Here is a 14,692-nt window from a genome sequence, read left to right on the forward strand (position 1 = left end):
GACTCTAGAGTCCCAGCCCCCATATGCTCTGCAGTGGGGCCCTGTGCCCTAGAGTACACCAAGATGAAGACTGCGGATCACTTCTGGACTGACCCCTCGGCCGACGAGCTCGTGCAGAGACACCGCATCCACAGCTCGCACCTACGGCAAGACTCACCCACCAAGCGGCCGGCCCTCTGTGTAAGGGTGGGCTGTGGAGACCTGGGAAGGAGTTGGGCTGGGTTCCAGACTAGGTGGGGAGGTGGGGGAACAGAGTGGGACCCTGAGGGTCACCCTAGGCGTCACCCTCCACCTCCTCTCACACTGCCAGATCCAGAAGAGGCATTCGAGTGGCAGCATGGACGACCGACCATCCCTTTCTGCCCGTGACTATGTGGAGTCCCTGCATCAGAACTCCAGGGCCACACTGCTCTATGGCAAGAACAACGTTCTGGTTCAGCCGGTGAGAGAGATGTTGGGGCCCAGGTCTTCTGGGGTGGGGAGTGTCCTTCTTCAAGTTACAGAGCAGAAGTTCCCTCTGGCTCCAGGTTGCTCATCCATTCATTCATCCACCTACCCACACACCTGTGTCTTCATTCATCTGCCAGTACTCCATTTCTCTATCCATTCATCCCTGTGACAACATTTCCTTCTATCCATCCATCCATGCATCCATCCATCCATGCATCCATCCATCCAACTGTTCATTCATCCATCTTTATCCATCCATTCAGTCATTCATCCATCCACCTACCCACATACCTGTCTCTTCATTCATCTACTAGTAGTCCATCTCTCCATCCATTCATCCATATGACATTTCCTTCTATCCATCCATCCACGCATCCATCCATCCATCTTTATATCCATCCATCTATCCCTCTTTTTTTAAAAAAAAAGATTATTTATTTATTTATTTGACACAGAGAGAGAAAGATCACAAGTAGGCAGAGACACAGGCAGAGAGAGAGGAAGGGAAGCAGGCTCCCTGCTGAGCAGAGAGCCCGATGCGGGGCTCGATCCAAGGACCCTGGGATCATGACCGGAGCCGAAGGCAGAGGTTTAACCCACTGAGCCACCCAGGCGCCCCTATCAACTCATCTTTATAGCCATCCTTCAACCCATCTTTACATCTATCTGTCCATCCATCCTTATATCCACCCATTCATATATCCATCCGTCAACTGTTCATCCATCCATCCATCTTTACATCTATCCATTCAGTCATTCATCCGTGCATTCATCCATCCACCTTCCCACATATCTGTCTCTTCATTCATCTGCCAGTACTCCAACTCTCCATCCATTCAACCATATGACAACATTTCCTTCTGTCTATCCATCTATCCACATAGCTATTTACCCATCTTTATATCCATCCATCAACCCATCTTTGCATCTATCTGTTCATTCATCCATCTTTATATCCATTCATCCATCCGTCTGTCTATCCATCCATCCTTGTATCCATCCATTTAGTCATCCATCTATCCATCTACCCATCCATTCATCCCTCTATCCATTTACCAGTCTTTACATGTCTCTCCATCCATCCACCTACCCATCTTTATGTGCATCCACCCATTCATCCATCCATCTATCCAGCTCTTTGTCCTTTTATCTTCCAGTCCATCTCTCCACCCACCTGTCCACCCAACTGCCTATCCATCCATTCTCTCTTGTTATCACTCACTCATTCAGCAGATATTTATCCTGAACCTTCTATGAATTAGATGCTTAGGATATCAAGATAAACATCTTCATGGTTAATACTTATGGAGCACTTCCTATATGTCAGGCACCATGCTAAGTTCTTTTAACTGTACTGACTCATTTAAAGCTCACAACAACCATTTGAGGCAAGGAGTCTTATCGAAGGTGAGAACACAGGTGTGCACAGTGGAGAGGAAGGGATAAAGTTATGCTTTGAATTCAGGCTGTCTGCTGTGAGAGTCTGTGTCATTTATCATTCACCTTCTATGCCCAGGACTGGTCCAGGTCCCAGAGATGGGTGGTGAGCAAGACACATGAGGCCCCTGCCCTCAAGCAATAGATATCCCTTTTGCTGTTCCCTTCCTGAGACCACCTGGATCAGTGTGGTGTTTGGGCTCAGTTTGGAGGAAGAGGAGGGAGAGCTGTTGGCTACTCCACCTCTGAGGTCACAGTTGTGACCACCGGGTGACCCTGAGCAAGTCACTTCTCCTCTGAGCCTTAGTATCGACATCCCAGTGGGTACAAGATCCTATCTCCTCAGATCTAAGAAGCTGTGAACTTAAGACATCCCATTTTAAAACACAACCGTCAGGAAGGAAAGTGCTATTAAGTTCTATAAAATGTTTTCTCACTACTTGGAAATTTCATTTTACACTTTTTGAAAGAGCTCTTTGAGATTTATTTGGATATACTTTTTTAAAAATCATATATTATACTTGTAACTACACACAAGGTAACATATAATTTTTTTTAAAGATTTATTTATTTGACAGAGAGAGGGGCAGAAATAGTGACAAACAGAGAGAGAGCACAAGCAGATGGAGCAGCAGGCAGAGGGAGAAGGAGAAGCAGGCTCCCCACTGAGCAGAGAGCCCAATGCGAAGCTCAGTCCCAGGATCCTGGGATCATGACCTGAGCCGAAGGCAGAGTCTTAACCCACTGAGTCACCCAGGCGTCCCCTAATCTTCATGTCACTTTTTGACTGAGAGACATCACTGTCTATATTTTTCCACCAAATATTGTCTTCTGTTCCATCAAAAGAAGGGGTCAACAAACTATATAGCCATGGGCTGAATGCAGTGCTCTGCCTGTTTTTGCCAATAAAGCTTTATTGTAACCCAGCCATGCCCATGACATATTGTGTAGGGCTGCTCTCAGGCTATAAGGGAGAGTGGACTGGTTACCGCAGAGCCTATATGACTCCCAGAGCCCCAGTTTTTCCCTGTCTGAGCCTTTGTAGAAAGTTTTCAGACCTCTGATCGAGAGCGTCAGAGGTTTGCAAATATGTGCACTTAGTTGTTGCTTTATGAGAGAATCTGGAACTGCGGGCATCTGTGCAGCCATGACTAGTGTGTCTGCTTTGCCAATAATCACATCAGTGCCCTTTTGCTCTGTTGCCAGTCTTTCTGCACAATCACTTTTTGATTCAAAGATGAATCAGTCTAGTCTTTATAAAAACATTTAAAATAACACCTGTACTCCACACATGAAGTAACAACCATGCTCAGAATTGAATGGAGGGGTGCCCAAGTGGCTCCGTCAATGAGGCATCTACCTTCTGCTCAGGTCATGATCCCTGGAATAGAGCCCCGTGTCAGGCTTCCTGCTCAGCGGGAAGCCTGCTTCTCCCTCTCCTTCTGTAGCTGCTCCTGCTTGTGCTCACTCACTCACCCTCTCTGTCTCTGTCAAATAAATAAATAAATAAAATCTTAAAAAAAAAAAAAACCTGAATTAAAGTAACAACATCTGAACAGCTAGGCCCGAATTTGCGTGAGATCAGGCAGTGGCCGTGATTGTGAGATGCCACTCTATCAGGTGCATCCCCATTTCAGGTGCATTACTATGTGAAAACCAGTCATGAAATTGTGCTCCATCACGGGGCTGCAGGCTTGTGTGGTTAAATGGGGACCGTGTCCCTGCAGCCGAGCCAGGCTTGGTGCACACACTAGGTGCTCAGTAAATGCCAGCTGTCTATCTCCCCATGGTGTACAGGCTAATTTGGTGGAGAAATCACCTCCTCTATGAGTGAGGCTTGGAGATAGCCCCCTCCCTCACACCCCACTTGGGGTAAAACAGAGGGAGCAGGTGAGAAGCTCTGAAGGCTAACTGGGAAGACAGAGGATTAGGCTGCTGGGGCAGGGAGTACAGTGTGGGTATTTGGGGATTCTGGAAAATGTCTGTGGATGGGACATAGAGCTCAGCTGCCCTCTTTTTCCCCCTTAAGACTGGCCAAAATGATGCCAGATAAATGTCTTCTGTTAAGGAGAGGATAGGGGTGAAGAGGGGTAGAGCTCCTTCCTAATTGTAGAGAGCCACCAGCCCTGCCTTTGCAGCAGTGCTCCTGGACCTTGGTTGAGGGGAGGAGGTGTGAGTATGAAAGTCGGGGAGGGGGAAGACAGTTTTCCTAGCTGGATCTACAGAACCCATCCTGAGGGGTTGGTTACAAACTGCTTTTCTTGGCATGGCCACCTGGAAGGAGGTTCAGGATCTTCCAAATGGCCATGGTCTTGGAGGGCATGACGTAGCCTCTTGGTTCTAGTTATGCATCCTAAGTCAGATGGGCCAGGACCCACAATCACTGTGACACTTTGACCAAGCCTGCACCCTCTCTCTGCAGAGGGATGATATGGAGGCTGTGCCAGGGTACCTGTCCCTGCACCAGACAGCTGATGTCATGACCTTGAAGTGGACGCCGAACCAGCTAATGAATGGGTCGATGGGGGACCTGGACTATGAAAAGAGGTAAGGTGCCGGGTCCCTCTCCTACCCTTCACACAGGGAAGTTTGTGTTCTGTCTGTCATGCCTTGCCCCGGCCCGCTGCTTAGTCGGTTGTTGCAGCCGCGTGGCCCAGCCTGCCTGCCGTGGTGGCCTTATAGGGAGCTCATTGGGAGGATCTAGAAACCAGCAAGAAGAATGTCAGGGCATGGGAGTTAGGCAGACCCTGGTCAAAGCACCACGCAGTGGGAGAAATCTTAACAGAGATCTCGGAAGCCTGCCAATGGCAAATATTCCCCCATCTGCTGCCTCCCTTCCCATCACTTGGTCAAGAAGGAAAGCGGGAGGCCGTGGTTGGTGGGTATCTGGTCTGGGGCTGCATCTCCCTGTGATACCCTGGGATCTGTAAGGCTCAGCAAAGGCTTTGGGGTCATGCTCTGAAGAAACTCAGAAACCAGGGATTCCCTGCTCCAATCCCCTGTCCCAGCACAATAAGGAAGGGCCCTAGAAGGAACACAGACAGAAGACAGGCACTGTGCAGAGTGTGTCCAGCCTGATTATTTCAGCTCAAGGAGTCCTGGCAGCTACATATATAAAATAAGGGCTCTTTACACGGAACATAAACAGAACACCCTTATTGTGTTCTGTTTTGTGTTAGGCTTCAGTGTGAGGAACCCCAGGCCTTGATGTGATTGATGCTGTTCTCTAAGCTGGCCACTTCCTGTGCCGAGGTGGCCATCTGTCTTCAGAGGCAGTCAATGGGAGGTACAGTCTGTTTTGGGCTGGGCCACATAACTCAGCTCCAGCCCGATTCCAGGGTTCTGAAACCCTCCCCGAGGAACAGTGTAGGGCCGATGAGATGCCCCTGGCCCAGGACCTTGTTTCATCCTATTCATCTTAAACCCCGGGCCTTCCCTGACTTGCCAGGTGAATTTGGATTACATGGAGCCCTGAATCTCCTTCATAGCATTTATAAAATCATGCTCACATAATAAATCTGTGCCCACCCATATACCAGCTGTTATGTTCTAGACCTCATTTCCGTGAAGGCAAGGACTCTTTCATGCTCACATCTTCTCTCCAGCACCTGCCACCCGTCAGTGCCCGGATAATCTCTGTGAAATGAAACAGGGAAGTCAGGGGACCTGGATTCATTCATCAGATATTGACAGAGCAGCTGTGATGTGCTAGGCCCTGGGCTAAATGAGAGATAGCAGATGAAGAAAAGGAGAGGAAAACCTTTACCTTTTCAGAGTTTATCTTGTATTTACATTATACTGGAGGGAACACGAATATGTGGGTAAATACATAAATGTACTTTACAAAACCACGTGTTTGCTCGGTCCTCATCCCCCTGGGTGACTTGAGGTATGTTTCTCTTTATTTCTGGGCCTCAGTTTCCCCCCTTCTATCAAATGAGGGGGCTGGGTAAGTGATCTCCCCGAACTCTCAGAGGGTTCCCAAAGGGTTTACAGGGGCTCCCCATACACTGAAGTCTCTTCTGTCAAACATCACAGCCCGAGGGCCCTGTTCGTTGGTTGGACTTAAGCTCAGGGTAGTGTGGGCAGACAACTTTTAATGCTGTTTCAGAGGAACACTGAACCAAAGGATTGCCAAGCAACCCCCACCCCTCCTCCAGCTCAGATCACTGGGGCCTCCATCTTTCTGCCTCACCTTTTCCTCTGTGAACAGGCACATCATAGACACATCGATATTTGGTTCCAGCGGAGTCTGCACTTTCAAGGTCATTACTGATGGGGCTGGAGACTTCCCCTGCCTGGGCTCTGAAACCCCCCATCGATCCTTGTTACTCCTCCCTGGAACCTGGAACTCAGTGAAGGAGAAAAAACCAGTGGGCAGAAACATCAGGGTTAGCGTGTAGGAAATGGGAGCACCCAGGGATTCCAGCGTCTCTTTGGGAACCAAGAGACGATGAAAAGAAGGCAGCGCGGTCCTCATTTGAGGAGCTTCAGGACCTCTTCTCTTGTCCCACCCAGTACCCTCTCTTATACAATGAGGGTCAGAGGTCCCCAGCTGGCTTTCCTAGTGTACACAGGAAATATCACCCAAGAGTGATATTTGGGTGATATTTGGGTGGCTATTTGGGCTCTGGAGTCAGTGTGCACTTGGCTCAGATCTCAGCCCTGCCATGTGGAGAAGCAGCTGGAATTCCCCCCACAGCCACTTCACAGACCAGTTTGGGAGTTTCTCAGGACCTACCCTTACTACGTGACCCAGCAGCTCTACTTTAGGAAGCTGTTAAAACGTGTAAAATGAAATCAGAAGCTCAGTTCTTGCTCATTCCCAGTTGAGTGATCTTGGGCAGTCAGCTGCCCCTTCCCGAACCTCAGTTTGTTCATCTGCTGTAAAATGGGGATATGGTAATGGAAGCTTGGAATAGGCATATAGGAAAGAGTCAGTGAGAAAATACAGGTAGAGCCCTTAGCTAGGAGGCTGGAACCTGGAGGCTGTTTGTGTCAAGTTACACAGCTCCAAATGGACTGTGGCCACAGCTCCTCCTTGCTGGTGTCTGGTGGTAGTTGGAGAGTTGCTCTGTTTACTGGGTGCCCTAGGGCAGCCATTAGCTCTGAATACTATTCTCTGAGCATCTTGTAGAAGTGAGCAAAACCCAGTTATTGTCCAGATCAGCACCTCTCGGGGAGACAGGAGAAAACAAACCATTGCAACCCTAGGACATGGGCATGATGCAGGAGTCTGGGGAAGGACCTCCTGGCTAAGACTCACATGCAAGGGGCTCTGTAGAGGCTGCTACTCTGAAAACCCCTGTGTGCTTGGCTGCCCTCTGAGAATGTTCGCTCCATGGGCCCTGGGAAGGCTGACTCTGCTACAGACCAGAGCAGGAGGTCCCTTAGAGAGCTTCTCTTCCAACTTCCTCATGTTGCAGGTAGGGAAACTGAGGCCCAGAGAGGAGAAGGGACTGATTCAGTATAGTTGGTGGAAGTTGGATTTGAAGTCTGACAAACAGATGTTGGGGACTGGTGGGTCTAGTGACCCACCAGTGAGAAAGACCCACCAGTGAGAAGGGTGCAAAAGCCCATGGGTGTGGTCTTCTGGCCTTCTGGTCCCTTTGCCACGACGAGGTGAGCAGGCACCCTATGGACCTAACCATCCCTCCACTTCTAGCGTCTACTGGGACTATGCCATGACCATCCGCCTAGAGGAGATTGTGTATCTGCACTGCCACCAGCAAGGTAGGGACCGTGGGGGGAGCACGAAGCCAGGGTGTTCCTCCTGCCTCCCCTGCCTGGCCCCACATCCTTACTACTGGTGTAGCCTCAAACAAGTGAATTCTCCTCACTGAGCCTCAGTTTCCCCATCTATGAAATGGAAGCACAGCAGCACCTTCTCTTGGCCTTGTTGTGAACATCCTATGATGAATGATAAGGGCTCAGCATCCAACCCATGGTGTTAGTGGCTAACACCTACTGAGCTTTTGTGATGTGCCAAGCAGGGCTCTAAACAGCTTAGCACGAAGTCACACAGCCTGGAAGCTCCAGAGTTTGGACTCGTAATCAGGTCTTTGTCATTCCAAAGCCGGAGCTCTGAAGATCCAGGATTAATCACTAGAGTTCTCCTTTAAAGTTGAGAAAAGGTACATTCAGAACAAGCAGGCCATCCTGCTGTAGGAAGCTAGGGATCTGTGTCCCACCAAGACAAGAAACATTAAGCTTATTGAGTGAGATAGACCTGGGTTCAGATCCAGGCCCTACTGTGCAGCCCTGGGCAAGGTACATAGCCTCTCTGAGCCTTGGCTCCATCATTTGTAAACTAGACCATAATAGATAGACCTCATAGGTCTATTTTGAGTATTCAGAATACTCAGAAGACACTGCCTTTAATGTGCTGTGCTTACATACAATAAGTGCTCAATATGTGCGAGCAAGTGAAATACTGCCTTGAGAAGGGGAAGATCTGAAACGCCCCATACAAAAATAGGCAGGGTGATTCATAGAGGGTGCTTGAGGAGCGTCGGATGTTTGGGGCACCATTTCCCTTCAGTGGGTAACTTCACAGAGGCCAGCCATACTGTTCTGGACCATGTCCTATACCACCCGGTCAGTGACCCTAGCAGGTAGGATTTAAGAGGCCCGGTGGAGGTTAAAAACTGCTCCCGACCTTCTGCCCAGGCCTTTCCCAGAGCCTTGGAGCAGGTCCCTGGGACTGGCTTGGCATGCCTGGGGGGATGTGTGTGCCGGAAGTGCCCCATCCCCATGCCTCATAGTGACTTCCCATCGGGTCTCCTCCGGCTGGGTCATGGTGGCAGTGGACAGCGGCGGGACAGTGGTGCTGGTCAGCCAGGACGGGATCCAGAGGCCGCCCTTCCGCTTCCCCAAGGGAGGACACCTCCTGCAGTTCCTCTCGTGCCTGGAAAACGGGCTGCTCCCTCATGGGCAGCTGGACCCTCCACTCTGGTCTCAGCGGGGAAAGGTGAGTGATCGCAGAGGCCCCGGGGAGGCTGGAGTGGGGGTTAGCTGTGGGGAGTGATCATCTTTTTGAGAGAGAGAGGGAGAGAGAGGGGAGCATGAGCTTGTGCACAAGCACGGTGGGAAAGGGGTGGGTGAGCAGGAGACTCCCAAGCAGGTTCATGCCTGGCGTGGAGCCTGAAAATTGGGGCTCAGTCTCACAGCTCTGAGATCATGACCTGAGCCGAAATCAAGAGTCGGATGCTTAACTGACTGAGCCACTCAGGTGCCTGGGGCAGTGGTCATTTTTGCCCGTGGATCCTTACATGGCTTTGTGGGCACATATCCCACTGAAACCCTCAGGCTGTACAGATTGTGGGGACAGGCATATCCCAAGGACTGTGCAATGGGACACATTCTTTCAGGGCAAAGTATTTCCCAAGCTGCGCAAGCGAAGCCCTCAGGGTTCCGCCGAGTCCACGTCTTCAGACAAGGAAGATGACGAGGCCACAGATTACGTGTTCAGGATCATCTACCCCGGCATGCAGTCTGAATTTGGTAAGCTGACCCGTCTCTGGGCTCCCTGGATCCACCAGTTAGCTGATCATGCGAAGGATTCCAGGTGTTTGGGATTAGAAGACCAGTCTGGACTGGTCTGGACTCTGGAGTCAGCAGGGGTTGCGGGGGGGTTGGTGCGGACCTGAAACCAGGGAGTTAGTATCTCGGTTTCTCCCCAAATGAGAACCACAGGTGACTTAGCTTAATAATAAAGACACACCTGCCCAGGAGGTGGCCTGGGGTAGTGGCCGTGGGCTCTGGAATCCTGGTTGAACTGGGGCAAGTCTCTTCACCCCCTGTGTCTTGGTTTCCCCATCTGCAAAATGGGGATGTTCACAGCACCTGGGACATAGGGCCCTTGTGGGCATTACATGAGATAATGCTCTTGGCACAGACCACGTACATTATAGCCGCTGTTACAGGGTTGTTCTTTAACTTCGATACATTGTCAGGATTCAATGAGATAAAGAGGTAACCAATGTAAAGTCTGTAGAATAAAGTCCCGCACACAGTAGGCCCTCAAGAAATGGCAGTAAAAACAGCAGAGGGGAAGCAAAGCACAGGGAGCTGGCACCTGGGACACTAATGTATGTCCATTGCATTGCATGGCGGCTTGCCTGGTGCCAATGCTTGGTTCACACAGACTGTTACTGTCAAGGTCATCATCACCACGGAGTTATCATGAGGGTTACATGAGCTAATAGTTGAGAAGTTCTTTGAAAGAGGCCTGGCCTTTATGAAGCATCCTATGGATGTCTGTTCAACAACTCGATATTAAGCTGTAGGTTCCTTTTGTCCACCTCATTTTATTTAACCTTTGGTGGCCCTGTTGTTCCGTCTGAGGGATAATGGCTCTGAGCCTCCCCTTGCATTACTGACTGCAGCTGGTCCATGAGAGGCTCTCTGGAAAGCAGATGTCCTCCTGGCAAGGGTAGGCTAACCATGCCAAGCCCCATGTTTCTGCATCACTGAGAGCCCAAGAGTATCCTGAAGTATTCACCACTACATCTCTTCCTACCCAGGAGCAGGGTCTGGAACCCTCTCAGCCTGTTGGGAGGACATGAGTCTTACTGCCCCACCAGAGAGCTGATTGATCAGAGGAGCCCGATGCCTTGGGCCTGCCTTCCCAGGAAACTCTCTGCACAGGGGCTCACCCAACAAACAATGTGTAGGCACCTGCTGGGAGCCAGGCTGGGTGCTGGGTGTCTTTCTTACTTGGGGGCAGTCCATGTTAGTGTGTTGTGGTTCTGCATGTGTCAGCAGAAGAGACACTGGCTGTGCCTACCCACACCCTCTGTGCCTGCCACTCTGCAGCCAGCCCCCATCCTAGAGTGCCTTCTGCCCATGGCAGGGGGTAGAAGTGTCAGGGAGTCAGAGCCTCACTGGAGCAGCCCTCAGCCAAGGACGGGCAGGAGTCAGTGTCTCAATGCCCTGGCTCCCTCGTGCCCCACCCCCCAGCAAGAAAGCCCTGGCCTGTGTATTCTACACATCTCCCAGACACCCCTCTCCCCTCTGCTGGGAGATCAAGCAGCAGTTGCCCGTGGTGGTAACCCACATGGTAACCCTTGGCAGAACCTTCTCCTGTCGCTTCACCTCTCTCCTACCCATGTTTCTTGGAAACATCTCCCAGATATGCTCCTGGGACTTGAATTCTTTTCTGCCCCTGGGAAACCCCAGTGGACTCAGTTTAACTAGAACAAAGCTTCTCAACGGTAGCACCACTGACATTTTAGATGGAATAATTCTTGGTGGTTGTTGGGAAGGGGCACTATGGGCCTTGTTAGGATATCAGGCAGCATCCCTGTCATCCCCCTGGCCCCTGACTAACTGCCATCTGCCCACACCCCACCACCAAGTGGGGACAACCAGAAATGTCTCCAGGCGCTGCTGGGTTCCCACTGGGAGCAGAATCGCCCTCTGTTGAGAAAAGCACACAACCCTGCACACACCTGTGCCCCTTCAGTGTGGCCATGTGACTTGCCCTCTGCAGGCCTCATTTCCTTGTCTGTAGAATGGGGAGGACAGCCCCATTCTGTTCCCATACAGGATCCTATTCTGAGGAGTTAATGTCAGACACCTAACTTGAAATGCTTGACAGACGCTCTGTCAGTAATACTGGGTACTGTGTGCCAAGCCTGCCTTTGTCCCTCCAGTGTTGTAACTAATTTAATCCTCACCACAGTCTTCCTAGGCACATACCAGTGTCCTCAGCAACCTCTGTTTTTCAGAAGAGGAAACGGAGGCACAGAAAGGTTGAGAAACTGGTCCAGAGAGGCACAGCTAATCCTTGGCACGGTTGGAATTTAAGCCCAGGTACCCTGGCTCCAGAGCTTGCAGATTGTTTTGACAGATTGTGGTCTCACCCATTTCCTCCCCACGTTCAGATTCAGCCCACATAGTAATGGTGCCCCATCCTTGGTTGATTTTTGCCAGAGGCCTGAACCTCACAGAGCTAACACAAACAATCATGCGTGGTTTTCATCTTTGAGAGCAAGAAAGTCCTTCCTGAAGAAATGCCCAAGTCAGAAATGGGCAAACTCCCTCCTGTAGTCCAAATTCGGCCCACTGCCTGTTTTTGTAAATAAAGTTTTATTGGAACACAGCCACGCCCACTCCTAGCCATATTGTGTGTGGCTGCTTTCACACCCCAGCAGTGGAGTGGGATTGTTGTGACAGAGACCGTATGGCCCACAAAGCCAAAAATATTTACTATCTATCTGGCCCTTTATAGAAAAAGTTTGTGGATGCCTGCGGTAAGGAATAAGAGAGGAGTTTGGGCCTGTGGGAGGGATGATGTGGCCATAAATGGTTCTAAACCCCCTCTCAGTATCTTCGTGCCTCTGTCTCCAACACCTGGTCCTTGGGTACAGAGGAGGCAGAGACAAGTTCTGAAACCTGGAGTCAGGTTCAGAGTCAGAGGAGGGCATTTCCAGACTCCCATGTTGCTGGGACTGTCTGTACCATCTGGTGTGGTAGGCGTGAGCCGCATGCAGCTCCCAAGCACTTGAAATGCAGTGAATTTGAATGGAGATGTGCCCTAAGTGCGAAAGACACTCACATTCTGAAGACTTTGGAGGAAAACCAGAAAAGAATGCAAAATATCTTACCAGTCATTTTATACTGATTCTCAGTTAAAGTGGTCACATTAGGGATATACTGGGTTGAACAGAATATATTGCTGAAATTGATTTCATCTGTTTCTTTTCCTCCTTTTAGTGTGGCTACAGGAAACTTCTAAATTAAGCGTGTGGCTCAGGGTGGATTCCTATTGAACAGAGATGGTCTAGGGCAGGGCTGACATACTGGACTAAATAATGATGTGTGATGTGTTTGGTGGGGGTGGGGTGTCTTGTGTCTGGCTTCTACCCACTGGATAGATGCCAGTAGCATCTACCAAATTCTCAGGTTGTGACAATAAAAAATGTCTCCAGACATTGCCAAAAGCCCTTGAGGGGACATAATTGCCCCCATTGAGAACTGCTGGTCTAGATAGTGCATGGATAATATCGGGGGTGGGGGGATATCAGTCAGAAGACTGTGAATAGGGTCTTGGGGTCTGATGCCCTGGGTCGGAGTCCCAGCTCCACTCTTTGTTCCCTGGGTGGTCTTAGGCATGATGCTTACATCTGTGCCTCAGTTCCCAAGTCTGGAAAACGAGATAATAATACTTGCTCTCTGTAGGTGATAGCTGTCATTAGTGGAAAAAGAAGCAGGACCTCAATGAGAAAAGGCTCTTAATGCCAGTTACCACCTGCTAGGGCTGTGGGTGGTTAAGCACTGTTGTCCTTCTGAGCCTCAGTTTCCACTTCTGCAGAATGGGAGAAGAGATGGATCCCCAATGGGGTCACTAAGGATGAGAAAGCAAGCCTGTGCCTGCACAGCAGGCAGCACATAGTAGGGCATTTTACAGACATCAGCATTGTTTCTTCCTTGATGCCAACACAGTACATGGGAGCTGTGCAGAGCCAGGCAGGGGAGAGGTAAAGCCCCGAAGGGTGGGTTCTTTGGCTGTTTCTGTGTTCTGCCCACCTCAGACATTTCGTTTCACTGGTGTTTTTTGTTTTGTGTCTTAAGTTGCTCCTGACCCCCTGGGCAGCACTGCCCCCAATTCCGTGAGACCCACCTGGATGGTGGTTCCTGCTGGCCGGTCCGTGCTGGTGGTGGCCAGGGGCGGTCAGTGGGCACGAACCGGATGGAACGCCGCCTTCCCCAGGCCGGGCCTGAAGCAGCAGCCCCCCAGTAATGTCGGGGCACCTCCCACACCTGGGGCTGGGTGCTGGCCACCTCTGCCATGTTGTCATTTGAATCTTGGTCCCCAGGGCGAGGGAAGCAGGAGCCAAACAGATGCTCTCATGCTGTCCAGCCTCCATGTGACAGAATGCTGCGAAGAGTGTTGTGGGACCTGTAGGGAAGTCGTCCACTGGTGATGCCGGCAGAGTGTGAGGGGCCAGGGCCGAGGCATATGGGCCACACCTTGCTGAAACTGATCCGTGCTTCCCTGAGATTGGTGGAGACCTGGGGATGCTTTTCTAGAACATTTTACAGGGGCTCACTGGTCTTTCGTGGTCAGCTCATCAGTGAGTCAGCTTGGGGAGGATATTTCTGCACTATCCTGGGTAGGGCTGGGCCCTGAGCTCAGGTAACAGGTGGCCCTGGGTCCACAACTCCCCCCTTGCAGCCCAAGAGAAGAAGCCAAGATTACCTGTTATCCTTGGAAGGCATGGCCGGTGGGACAGATGGACACCCTTCTCAGTCTCCTAGGTCAGAGCTTGGCAAACTAGGGCCCATGGGCCAGAGCCAGCCTCATTCAGTGCGACCCATGAGCTAAGAATGGTTTTTACATTTTTTTAATGATTGAAAAAAAAATCAAAAGAATCGTAATATTTGTGACCTGTGAAAAATGATACGAAAGTCAGATTTCAGTGTCCATAAGTAAAGTTTTTTTTTTAAATACTTTGTATATTCGATAGAGACACAGCAAGAGAGGGAACACAAGCAGGGGGAGTGGGAGAGGGAGAAGCAGGCTTCCCACTGAGCTGGGAGCCTGAGGCAGGGCTCGATCCCAGGACCCTGGGATCATGACCCGAGCCAAAGGAAGACGCTTAACGACTGAGCCACCCAGGCGCCCCCATAAATAGATTTTTTTTTTTTAAAGATTTTATTTATTTATTTGACAGACAGAGATCACAAGAGAGGCAGGCAGAGAAAGAGGGGGAATCAGGCTCCCCACTGAGCAGAGAGCCCTATGCGGGGCTTGATCCCAGGACCCCGAGATCATGACCTGAGCTGAAGGCAGAGGCCC

At 50.5% G+C, this 14,692-nt stretch overlaps 1 protein-coding gene across 5 annotated transcripts in view; it reads left to right on the top strand.

Annotated features, from left to right (window-relative positions):
• The window catches only part of SGSM1 (small G protein signaling modulator 1), an 86,208-nt gene that overhangs the window by 38,815 nt on the left and 32,701 nt on the right, over positions 1-14,692 (top strand). For all 5 annotated transcript variants that reach the window (XM_032883255.1, XM_032883257.1, XM_032883256.1 and 2 more), the window contains 6 exons: positions 35-180; positions 311-442; positions 4,310-4,434; positions 7,553-7,620; positions 8,694-8,857; positions 9,258-9,390. In XM_032883255.1, the coding sequence (XP_032739146.1) occupies positions 35-180; positions 311-442; positions 4,310-4,434; positions 7,553-7,620; positions 8,694-8,857; positions 9,258-9,390 (768 nt within the window). The remainder of the gene's footprint in view (positions 1-34; positions 181-310; positions 443-4,309; positions 4,435-7,552; positions 7,621-8,693; positions 8,858-9,257; positions 9,391-14,692) is intronic.

The sequence above is a fragment of the Lontra canadensis genome, unplaced genomic scaffold (genome assembly GCF_010015895.1).
Source record: "Lontra canadensis isolate GAN:19392208 unplaced genomic scaffold, GSC_riverotter_1.0 scaffold87, whole genome shotgun sequence".
NCBI lineage: Eukaryota > Metazoa > Chordata > Mammalia > Carnivora > Mustelidae > Lontra > Lontra canadensis.